General features: G+C 39.2%; 2 protein-coding genes and 1 pseudogene across 2 annotated transcripts in view; 2 read left to right on the forward strand and 1 right to left on the reverse strand.

Annotated features, from left to right (window-relative positions):
• Positions 1 to 1,509, forward strand: part of LOC110049908 (QRFP-like peptide receptor) — a 1,597-nt gene extending 88 nt beyond the window's left edge. Inside the window, exon 1 of the mRNA XM_020755756.2 lies at positions 1 to 1,509. This exon is cut by the window's left edge and continues 88 nt beyond it. Coding sequence (XP_020611415.2) covers positions 246 to 1,217 — 972 coding nt within the window. The 5' untranslated portion in view covers positions 1 to 245 and the 3' untranslated portion in view covers positions 1,218 to 1,509.
• Positions 1,510 to 4,305: 2,796 nt separating this feature from the next.
• LOC149115998 (QRFP-like peptide receptor) lies at positions 4,306 to 5,324 on the forward strand (annotated as a pseudogene).
• Positions 5,325 to 7,713: 2,389 nt separating this feature from the next.
• The window catches only part of LOC110049983 (uncharacterized), a 29,283-nt gene continuing 24,564 nt past the window's right edge, over positions 7,714 to 12,432 (reverse strand). The window contains exons 27-31 of the mRNA XM_089285557.1: positions 11,740 to 11,865; positions 11,388 to 11,414; positions 11,043 to 11,142; positions 9,280 to 9,547; positions 7,714 to 8,843 (exon numbers count right to left, since the gene is read on the reverse strand). Of these exons, the coding sequence (XP_089141683.1) occupies positions 8,817 to 8,843; positions 9,280 to 9,547; positions 11,043 to 11,142; positions 11,388 to 11,414; positions 11,740 to 11,865 (548 nt within the window). The 3' untranslated portion in view covers positions 7,714 to 8,816. The remainder of the gene's footprint in view (positions 8,844 to 9,279; positions 9,548 to 11,042; positions 11,143 to 11,387; positions 11,415 to 11,739; positions 11,866 to 12,432) is intronic.

The following is a 12,432-nucleotide window of genomic DNA, read 5'->3' on the forward strand; positions in this document are numbered from 1 at the left end:
AAGGATCTGTGCTATAAACACGGCCCTTACTAGAATCAATATAAATAGAGCACTGCTTCCTCGTCTGGAAACAAGCCACATGAAAAAGAACGTGTCAGCCGGAGAAATAACTGATATGAAATGCAAATGTCAAGCCAAGCGATCAACTCGCTTTCAGTAGCACATAATTAGAGGGACTTACTAAGTGACCAAACCAGACGAAAACTCATTTGTGAGCGCTAGAGCGAGAAAGAAACTGAACGGCAATGTCGGAAGACTTGAACAAAACCATGAATGGCACTCAGCCATCGAGCTGCTACAATCCTACAGTAGGAAAAATCGGGCAAACCGTCGCTTACTGCCTGATTTTTCTTGTTTCGCTGGCTGGGAACACCGTCATCGGAATAATTGTCTACAAGACGAAAGCCATGAGAAAACCCATCAACTTTTTCATTGTAAACATGGCCATGTCCGATCTGCTGTTTCCGATTTTTGTGATTCCTCGAGAGATACAGAAGCTTTATATAGACTCCTGGCTGATCGGTGGTCCTCTTGGCCAGGCCTTATGTAAGCTGGTTCACTTCTTATCAGATGTCTCCCTTATTGTTTCTGTTCAGAGCCTGGTTCTGACAGCTGTGGATCGATTTGGAGCTGTGGTATTTCCCCTCCGTTCCCCACTCATCAGTTCAAAGCTGTGCCCGTTCTTCATTCTCGTCACTTGGATCGTCGCGTTGGCTTTTTTCTCCCCATTTCTCTCCGCCTACAAACTTGTTGAATATCCAGAAGGGTTGAAGTGTGTTCTACCTTGGAATGAAGTCTTTGGTGAGTCCTCGTTTTTTCGGAATTACATCGTGGCATACTTGTTAGTTTTCCATTTGATCCCGTTACTGTTGATAGCCATACTTTACATTATCATCTATACAAAGCTCAAGTCACACAAGATTCCAGGCGAGCAATCGACCAACACTGGAAAACAACGTCTGCAAAGGGAACGAAACGTGTTAAAGATGGCCATTGCTATTGTGTTAGGGTTTGCAGTATGCTCGATGCCCTACGTTATGTCCATGTTACTCCTGTTCTTTGGATCGGACTTTGTGAAATGGTCTTGTGGCTTCCAATACTTTATTATTGTTGCCTTTTTTATGGCTCGCGCAAATTGTGCCATCAATCCTTGTATCTGTTTTATTTTCAGCTCAAATTATCGTAGAAAACTGAAAACTTTACTTAAAAGTAAATAGTTTTTGAACAGTGCAATAACTGTGTTGATTCTCTGTTCAGTTGAGAATGTCAGTCGACCTGAAATTTGTAAAGAACGTTAATCAAAACTGCTTTGTAATCAATTCAATGTACACTAACTTAATGATTCTAACGCTTCCTTGGACACTGAGTTTACGATCACTTTGTAGTATTCTGGAAAGTCCATTTGTAATTTTCTTAATTCAAGGAAACTCTCAGGTCGTCTTAAGCCGTGCAAATAATATTTATCTCACTACTGTATTGGATTGAATGTACCTCATAAACTTTACAGAACGATACGTTTCTAATCTTTCTTTTCATTGACGATACCCTTGGCCATCGTTTGTGGTTTTTACGTAAAATCAGTTACCATAGTAAAGTTTGATTCTCCTAAGGAAGCTTTATTTTTAATAACTTTCCTCGCAATTTCAGTACAACACTGAAATTTAACACCCTCTTCTTTTGCTTTTTTTTATCGCCAATGTCCTCAATGCTTGACTCGACATCATTTATAAGGTTCATAGGTGCAGCAAACTTAATTTATTGAATCATGTTTAGAACAGCCAAATACCGTAATTCTGAAGACAATTATAGTGTTGCAAGGCATATAAGAATGTACACTACAATATGTAGAACCCGTATTATTGTATTGCACCAAGCTGGGGGACTTCTCCCTATAGTTGACTAAAGGAAGACTTTTTTTAGGCTGGAAGTATTATAGGACTTAACAGGATAGGGATTTCAAACATAAATTGATTATTTATCCAAGATATAAGATCTAGTGGGGCCACATATAGGTTTGTGAAAGGAGTTTCAAGCTAGAAGCTACATGTATATGAAAGGGAAGCGTTTCCTGTCAAAACCACTGGATAGGATTTTGACCTTGGAGCAGAGCCTCCTTGTATAAAACTTTGTTACTTCCCTTCCCCCTTCCCGTGGACAAAGTTATTTAGTAAAAAAACTTACAAATTGTAAATAAAAACGTCCCCTTCACTTTGGGTTCAAGATTGAAAAAAACTGTCTGAAATGATTCTTATAATATTGAAGGAAATACTTTCCTTTCTGTAGATTTCCTATTTACCAGCAAGCTAAAATCAAATTGTTTATGTTTGACATAGCATAAATTAAACAGGATTTTGCCAATATCCGTTCCCCACTCGATCAGTTCAAAGCTGTGCCCGTTTTCCATTCTCGCCACTTGGATCGTCGCGATGGCTATCGACTCCCCAGATCTCTTCGTCTACAAACTTGTTGAATACGCAGATGGACTGGTTTCTGAGTTACACTGGAATGAAGTCTGTTGTTACATTCTTTATCATCCTTTCGCTGTTGATAGCCATACTTTACATTATCATCTATGCAAAGCTCAAATCGCAGAGGATTCCAGGAAAACAATCGGTCAACGCTGGACAACAACGCCAGCAAAGGGAACGAAATGTATTAAAGATGGCCATTGCTATTGTGTTAGGGTTTACAGGATGCTTGCTGCCCTTCGGTATCTTCTGGCTTCTGAACTTCTTTGTATCGGGCGTCAACGCGACTTGTGGCTTCCAAAAACTTCACGTTTATCACTCTCTTTATGGCTAACGCAAACTGAGCCGTAAACCCTTGCATTTGTTTTATTTTTAGTGGAAACTATAGTCAAGGGCTAAAGAATCTCCTGGGATTCTTTTGAGCAGAGCAGTCTCAACGTAGTCAAAGAACAATATAAACCGGAACATACGGAAAGAAAAAGCTTTTAACAAACGACGCAGTCTCCTAAAATTGACTCTGCAAGATCAAGTAAAATTTCTCTAAGTTACGTGACGTCTCGGGCTCTGAATTGTGCCATAAATCCTTCTATCTATTAATATTTAGTAGAAATTATCGTGAAGAATTTAGAATCTCCGATGAATGATATTTGACTTACAGCGTAGTAACCTATGACACCTCCGAACAGTCGAGAGCGTCGGTCGACCTGAAACGTTTAAAAAAACGCTCGCTTAACGAAACTTGTAGAACGGTTTTAAATCTTTCTTTGGACACTGAGTTTATTATCACTTTGTAAGTTATTCTGTGACATTTGTAATTTTCTTAAAATTCATGGGATGTTTTTGGTCGTCCTAAATCGTGTAAATAAGTTATATTTCAATACTGCTTTATATTTGGTTCAATGAACACTTGAAAAACTTTATATAAAGGTTTCTAACCGATCTTTTGACAAACTTTTCTTTCTTCCAGTTTCAGGAAAACAAATTAGTCGCCCTCTGACCTGGGTCTCTCTTTTATTATCGCCTCTGTTCTCTTTGTCTTACTCGAGAGTATTTTTAGAAGCTGCACCGAGTTGGTGTATTTCGTATCAAGCAGCCGCGAAACGAATGGTCAAATTACCTGCATGTTTAATATAGAAACCGTGAGCTGTTTACTCTGTGATTGTTTGTCATCTTGAGAGTTTTGACGAAAAAACCTTTATCGTGTATTGTGACGAATTTCAGTATCTTATCTTCAAGACATTCAGTCTAAGCAATCATATCAGGATAGGTACGCATGGTTTATATACAGCGCGTCTCTAGTTTGTTAAAAGACTGATTTGGATATTGGTGAAAACGAGAGTAAACGGCAGCGGCAACCGTTGACTGAGTGGGCTCATTATATTGGACATTGCAATGAAATTTCTAAATTTAAACTCTGTCAAGTAACAGACTCTGCTGGAGCACCACGATGATTTTTTATTGAGTTTAAGCGAGAGTGGAATTTTAACGTTAAACATGCTGTGTTCTCACTGACTCATCTTTAGATGGAAAATGAGATTCACGGCAAACGAATAACAGAAAGAAGAAAATTAACGACTAATATGCTTCAAGCCGCGCTGAAATTTAAAAGCAACTCAACCACATGTCGTTTCGAAAACATTTTAAACCACTGTCTGCTGCAAGTTTCATCGATGTCAAGAAAAGAAATGAAAAGCAATTTGAGGCCCAAGCTGATAGGTCACTTTCATTTTGTTGAGCTGCTCACGAATGAAATAGGAAATCTTGGTGATTGTTGCAAACAGGCGAAAGAAAGAAAAAATTCATTTGTCAGCATAAGAGCGGAAAAAGAAACTGAACAGCAATGTCGGAAGACTTGAACGCAACGACAAATGAAACACAGCCATCGAACTTCCCCAGCAATCCTACAGCAGGAAAAATCGAAAAAACTGTCGCTTACTGCCTGATTATTCTTGTTTCGCTGGCTGGGAACAACGTCATCGGAATAATTGTCTACAAGACGAAAGCCATGAGAAAACCAATCAACTATTTCATTGTAAGCATGGCCATGTCCGATCTGCTGTTTTCGATTTTTTTCCTCGAGATATACAACTGCTCTACATAGACTCCTGGCTGATCGGTGGTCCTCTTGACCAGGCCTTATGTAAGCTGGTTTACTTGTTATCAAATGTCTCCGTTACTGTGTCTATTCAGAGCCTGGATCTGATAGCAGTGGATCGATTTGGAGCTGTGGTATATCCCCTCCGTTCCCCACTCATCAGTTCAAAGCTGTGCCCGTTCATCATTCTCGCCACTTGGATCGTCGGATGGCTGTTGGGTTCCCAGGGCTGGTCGCCGTCAAACTTGTTGAATACCTAAGAGGCTAGGGGTGGTGTGTTTGCTGCATTGGAAAGAAGTATTTGGAGAGTCCTCGTCCTTTGAAAATTACTACTTGTCCATTGCTGTAGTATTCGCTTTTGTCCCGTTACTGTTGATAGCCATACTTTACATTATCATCTATCTAAAGCTCAAGTCACAAAAGATTCCAGGCGAGCAATCGGCCAACGTTGGACAACAACGCCAGCAAAGGGAGCGAAATGTATTAAAGATGGCAATTGCTATTGTGCTAGGGTTTGCAGTATGTTGGCTGCCCCTCGCTATCAGCGGGTTTCTCGTTACCTTTGCGGAGAACATGATAAGGTCTTGTGGCTTTCTATATTTTATCACTGTTGGCAATTTTATGGCTCGCGCAAATTGTGCCATCAATCCTTGCATCTGTTTTATTTTCAGTAGAAATTATTGGGAAGGACTTAAAAGACTCTCCTTGCATAAATGATTCTTTAAACCAACGCTGTATCTGATGATACTCTGTTCTGCGCAATCGAGAGGGTCAGTCCACCTGAAATATTTAAAAACCGTTAAAATTAAAACCGCCTTTTGTTATTATGTTAAATCATCAGTTAGTACAGTAGTGAATAGTTAAGCCTGATTCCCTTTCCACAGCCATTCTATGTAAACCTCTCCCTAGTTTCTCTCTTATTTTTTATCGCCAGTTTTCTCTTTGTTCTACTCAACAGTATATTTATATTAGTTTTGATATTCACTGTTTATTTATAAGTGCAAAACAATACAACACTTCTGAATTCACTGCTTTCATATTGTCTAGCGAACAAATGTTATGCGTTTGTCTGGGCTGGTCTTACTGGGAATAAACCTTTTGGGAAATAAAAGCCGGCTCACCTTACTTTAATAGATATGAATATATTCACTGTGTTTGAAAATCAGGATGAATTTTTAACGTGTATAAAAAAGATTAAACATTAAACATTAAAGTTCTACTTTGACTCACTTTTACGTTTCATTACAATATTGGTATCACAAAAATGACCAATCATTGGTAAACAAGATATGGTCATCTTCGTGGCATAATTGGTTACTAAAGAAACATTACAACCCGTTTGAAACATCCTAACTTAATTTTAGCTTTAAGCGCTTATTACTCCAAAACAGCTGGTGACGTACACTTGTTATTATCAAATTGTAATTAGCATGATAAGACGCAACTTTTTTGCAAAGTTTTGAAACAAATTTGTTTGCGATACTCTTCCGCAGTTGAAATACATTTATATACATGTCTTCACTACCTCCCTTTGACCACAGTGGCGGTGTTTTTACTTCAGTAATAGGAAAAAAGAAAGAAAACCTCTGGGACCAGGGAAGCTTCAGGTTAGTTGGAGAACAGTGCCAAAACAAGGAAAGAAAAAGGAGGGGAGGAATTTTAGTCAAGAGCTTTTCCGCGCCGCACTCCTCCCCAATTTTTCTGACTTTTTTTTTGCGCTGCTTTTCAACCAACTGAACACATAGAGCAGGTTAATCAGGACAGTCTCTAGTGCTGACACTGCAAGGAGAAATTTAACGAAAGAGATAAAATCTGAACATTCAATATTTCAACTAAAGCAATTGTGAAGTAAGGCCGGTTTAGAATTAAGGCCCTAACCGACCTTTCCGTTAATTTTTGGTAATTCAAACGGTAGGTCGGATAAATCGCAATCCCAGACCTGTACTTGGAAAGCTTTGAACATTGGAGCCGGTCTGGATAGCGTAATGGCTGCCACAGTAAAAAGCTTTCACCAACAAACTTTACACCATTTAATTAAAATTTGGCGGGCTTCGCGACTGGCTGCGATGGAAAATATCTGTGAGATGGTCTGAGATTTGCGATCTAAAGTCCTGGCCAAACGGACTCGCAAGTAGCCGCAAGTTGAACTTGCGTCGAGACTTACGCTGGGTGATCAAACGGACTCGCAAGATTCCTCTCTAGTACAAGTAAATCATGAAAAAAAAAACATTTCAAGGCCGACATATCTTGTATTCATTGGCTGACAATAGGATATGGACGTCACTCATCTTGCGTTGACTTGGGTTGGGTGGCCAAACTTGCGCGCAAATTTGATCGCAAGTCAACGCGAGTGCAGGCAAGGCCAGGCCAAACGGAGTCGCAAGTAGAGCCAAGTTTTCAACCTGCGTCTACTTTCGAGTCGATGTGGCCAGGGCTTAAATTACCACTCAGGAGACGTTTGGCGATGAAATTTAGGGCTGTTTCTCTCCTTCGGTAAATTTGCTGAGTTTGAGATGGGTCACGATGAAAAATATCTGCGAGATTTGCAAGCTTAAATTCCCGCTTGGCGGGCGATGTAGGAAAGCGATGGTTAGGGCAACTATATATCAAGCATGCTCTTAGTGAAATGTTTAGGGAGGGAGAGCTTTTGAAGCAAATTTACGGGTATACATTTTATACTTCGGCCGCGGGATGAGGGACAATTTGCATTTGTGACCACTTAAACCCGGTCTGCCACAGAAATCCCGCGTAATTAAGATTTCGCGATAATCAGGTCCTGACGACAATACAGTAAACGTCTTGCGCTTTTAGATTATCCCGCCTCCAGTTGGTTCATCTCATATTCAACAGACCGAGAGAGGCGCGGTGGCTTCATGGTTAGTCTACTGTACTCCAGATCGAGCAGTCCGGGTTTCGTTTCCTAGCTGTGTTGGGTTCCTGAGCGGGGCACTTCACTCTCACAGTGACTCTTCTCCACCCAGGGGTATAAACAGGTACCGGGCAACTGCTAGGGTTACCTCACAGAATGCTATGGGAGCCGGGGGGGGGAGGAAACCTTCAACGGACTTACGCCCAAGTCCAGAAGATTGAAAATACCCTTAGTTACTTCATGGAATGGAAACCCTGGATCAGTTCAGACAGTAAGGACTATTTTGGTTCGAGTAAAGACTTTACTTTACTTCTGTATTATTATGTTTTGTAGTAAACAAAAAAAACAACAACAACAAATTGAACTCAGTTCTACAACTCCATATAAATGTCTCAAGAGCGTACTACTTTAAAAATGTCACTGAAGTTACTTGCATGCTTAATTCTGAAAAATAACTATCCACAGTGAACTATATTTATCCAGTCGCGTAAAACGACTGTAATCAACAACAAATATGTATGTAGCTAATGCGTTTAATGAGGACACTAAATAAAGAAAAAAAAAGTTGTAAATAGAACAAAAACTTGATCGAGTTGTCTTAGCTCAAGGCCGGGCGGGGATCATTATGTTGTGTCAATCGTTTTCGGGTCACGTGGTCTCCAGGCCGTTTGTCTCAGATAATACGTTCCCGAAATCATTTGACCGTGAAGGCCTGGAAGAAAGCGTCGCAGGAACTAGTCAAAGTAAATTGCTTCTAGCCGCTTCATACTACGAAAACTGGAGTTAATGAGCCTTTTATACCGGCCCGAGGTAAAAAAAATATAGGTGTAGTCTAAATAGTATTTCAAAACTTGAGTGCTAGTTATTTTAATTCGATTACAGTTTTACTGCTAAGAGTTTTATAAACATGAAACGCCTGCAGTTTCAAACTTTGCCGGACCGCGATTTGTCCGCGACCGAGAATGTATGACCACAGTAATGATACGGTTTTACTGCAGGCTGGCGTCAATATAACTGTGATGAACTGTGGTATAACTGATAACTTCGATGTGACTGCCATTGAAGTGCAGTATGACTTTGCCATAACTGCGATATTATTACACTTAAAAAATGCTTAAAGACCGCGCTATAACAGCGTTGAGTCTGCGTTATACCTGCGGTGCGTTTGTAATGTTCGATACTACAACTTTTACCACTTAAGAGACCACTTAAGATGAACGTCAATTATACTCCTACTGATATACTAAAAACACTGTTAACAGCATGGTGCAAAACGAGGAAAGATCTCCTTTTACAACTACTTAATTCCACTGGTGTTAACCGACTTAACATAACAGCCATTCGAACGGAATTAAGATCGATCTCCTCACTTGACCAGAGTTATTTAAAGACCTGAATCAGCTTGGGATGCCTGTGGAATATCAACAGCAAGAAGTGTTATTACATGAGGATCTAGCTAGAGCGACATTACATTGCAGTTCAGAATTCGTCATTGATTAGAACTTTGGCTGTTTATCATTTATCTATCACGGTTTAGGCTCGAAGGTGCATTCCACATCGCTTGAGGAACACGTTGAAAGATTACAGATAACGAGTTTGGGGAAATTTACTTTATATGTTTAAATAACTAATAGAAAATTGAGCGAAAATCAGTGATTTTCCCCCTACCCTTTGCATTGCTCCTTCCACCAACCCACCCATCCCCCGAAAAGTAAATTGTCCAATCAAACAACCCAACGTTGAACTGACAGAGGCGCACAGGGAAAACATTAAAATCACATTGTACATCTTTATAAATACCATAGTGTTCCAAATATATAAGCCTGGATTATAGTTCATTTAAATACCTTAACTGGTGTATTTTCGGGCTCTAACCCCGGGTTGTCGTAGAACGTTCGCCTTGTTCCCGAGGGAAACGGGTCTGGATAGTCGTATTCCCCACTCGTGCGGAGCTCCGGGTCCAGGTTCCCGTACAATGGCGCAGGATTGAGCTCATAAGAACCCGTTCTTGTCTTCTTTTCCTTCTCGTTTTCAGGGAAATGTATGTCTGAATGAACGGAGCGTGAGGTAAAGCGATTTGTCACGTTAGGTTCCTCCATGTCTGCTTTGTAACGCCTGGGATTATGAGAATATGGTTTGTTAGCTAGTGTGCACGCCCACTATGAAAAGAGCCTAAGAATAAACAAAACAATGAAGCAAGACTGATAAAAAAAAACTACAAAAATAAAAAAATGAATACATACCGTAAACTGCCGCTTAAAAGCCCTGGGCTTACTCAAGTTTGTACGGGTTTTTTAGTTGGGCTTATAAACGGAGGGGCTTATATCCTAGGGGGCTCATAACCCGAATAAAAAAATAGGTTCGAAACGAACTATAGCTTTGTTGATTGAAACAGGTTTTTCATCTACTGGTTTTTAATCAAGCTTTCAAAAAATCATAATAAAACGAATTCAAAACAAGGAAAGCTAGAGGGGAGTTATATCCGGGTGACTTATAACCGGATTTATTATTTTTTTGGTTTACGAGTAAACGAGCGCATAACCGGGGAATGTTTATAAGCGACAGTTTACGGTATATAAATACAAAATAAAACAATTTTGTATATTCCTATCAAGTCCTATTTCAGTTTCCCTTCCATAAACCAAAGATTTTGTTTTGAGGAATTGAAGATCGTTTTTCTACTCTTTGGTCATTAAATATTTAACAATGAGATTATGAGCTCAACACGATCTGTAAAGGAAAATAAACGTAATGCTTCATTATTTTACTGACACCTAACTATGCGGCATATTCTGACAAAAGTTTTTAATGATTGTATCATAGACCTTATCATGGTGTTGGAAGCCTTCTTGACATTGACGCGACAAACGTCAAAAATTACAGTTTTTATATTGGAATCCGAAGGCAAATAATTTTCTTAACATTCGAATTCTAAACAATTTATGACTAGCAAAGTTAAGATACAAACAATTGTGCTAGAAAGAGTCCAATCACGTTTTTATTTTCCATACACTTGTCCCCGGTTTTCTCCCGCGAAGTGGCCTAAAGTAGTAAACTAAATCATAGAAAAATGTATAGAAAATTATAGACGCGACTGGACGCTTAAATCTCCCTTAAACTTGGTAAACGCAATCTTTTCTCAAGTATCTTTACCAACACAGGTGTGTTTTGCCTGTATCTTTCTGTAGTATCGATTCATAAATTTGAAGATATTGAAGGGGCACAGCCAGGATAAAACATGACAAAAATTTAAAACGATCTCTGGCTGAAACGATGACAAGCTTTCGACTTTATTCAATTTTTTTCTTTTTCTTCGTTTCTTGTCATTCACATTTTACCCGTCGAAGACTGTAGTTCAGGCATTCGAAAGCTTGTATTTTTGTAATCATTTCAGCCAGAGATCGTTTTAGATTTTTACCACGATTCATAAATTGTTCAGAATTTAGCTTCATATAGTTTTTTGGGTGCCCTGCTACCTATATTCTGGGCCGAATACATCATATATAAATACTTTCTTTTCCCATTGTCATTGTTGTTGTTGTTGTTGTTGTTGTTGTTGTTGTTGTTGCTGTTGTTGTATAGTTGTTGCACTGAAGTTTGACCAACTTACTTTCCTCGCGTGACGCAACATAAAACAATCAAGATGAGAAGAACAATAGCGCCGAAAACACAGCCAAGTATTATAGCCAATCTCTTGTTATTGTCGTCATCTGGGGAAAAAATCAAAAGAAATTATTAACACCTAACTTATTGTTTCTTGATCCTGAACGGCTTTTGCCAGTCCTTCTTGACCGCGAATCTGTGTTGGTGACGTCACCAGCACTGACAGCCACGTTTTCGCGGCTTTTTTTTTTTTTTTTTTTTTTGAAGAATATTGCATATCTTACTTGTAAACCAGGTGATAACTAGACATCAAGTAATACATTAACCCTAAACTGAAATAGGCAAGAGGTACCTTCGTCCGCAGGTTTCGGAACAGGATCTGAAAAGTAAAATAAACGTAATATTTCATTATTTTGTCAAGTTTGTTATTTTACTTATTTAGGCAAAAGATACAAATGTCAGTAAGTTTAAAAACATAGTTTGAAAGGTAAAATTCTATTTTCATCTAGGGGGAGTAGAATACTTCTCAATGCTTCATCCCGCTGGAACCCAGCGGTAGAAGCCCCGGCGTTATGGGTCTTTTCGGTTCGATGCAGTTATACCTATTTTACCTTCGACTATTATCAACTGCTACCTGTTATTAACCTTAACAAACTATTATTTTAAGTCGTAGGTACTTTCGTGTCGAAGGGAATGCGTCTTACCGCAGGTCGTCGTTCCGTCGCCTTGGTAACCGTCCTTACATTTGCATTCAAATGATCCATCTGTGTTGTGGCACGTGGCGTCCTTGTGACAGTTATGTGTTTCTGTGTCATCACACTCATTAAAATCTGATTGCAAAGGAGGAAAATTTAACATAAGGAATTGCTTTAAAATACTGTCACTTTATTCAATATTCTGTATAATCGCAGATCACTGGACGAAATGGATTGCTTAAATTTGTCTCGTGTAAAAATGAAGTGAATGTTTCAAAATGAAGAGGTAATTGGGAATCAAAGACCGTAAATTGCCGCTTTTGCCACACCATTTACTACCTTATGTAAATGGTGTCCCAAATACGGCATTTACCATGTTTGCCACACATTTATCTCCTTTTTTTAACATTTGCATCATATTTACGCCAACGCGATTTAATTAGAAGACAAAGCCTCATTTTATAAGTTTAATTTTTGGCATCGTTCAGTCTAAAATATGCTGCACAGTGTACAAAGTATGCCATTTTCTTTCATATTTCTGTAAGTTTGTAGTATTGGAAAAATAGTCCTTTTTATCTATTGACTCGAAAACTTTCTAATCTCCGATAATCTTCGTTAAGGAGCACTAAGGATGATGGGTATGTTGCGGAGTCTACTTTGGTACTTTCTCCAGGTTTCCGCCGCTTTCTTAGCAGCACCCGC

This window comes from Orbicella faveolata, unplaced genomic scaffold, assembly GCF_042242905.1.
Source record: "Orbicella faveolata isolate gen_17 unplaced genomic scaffold, um_ofav_v1 contig_13, whole genome shotgun sequence".
NCBI lineage: Eukaryota > Metazoa > Cnidaria > Anthozoa > Scleractinia > Merulinidae > Orbicella > Orbicella faveolata.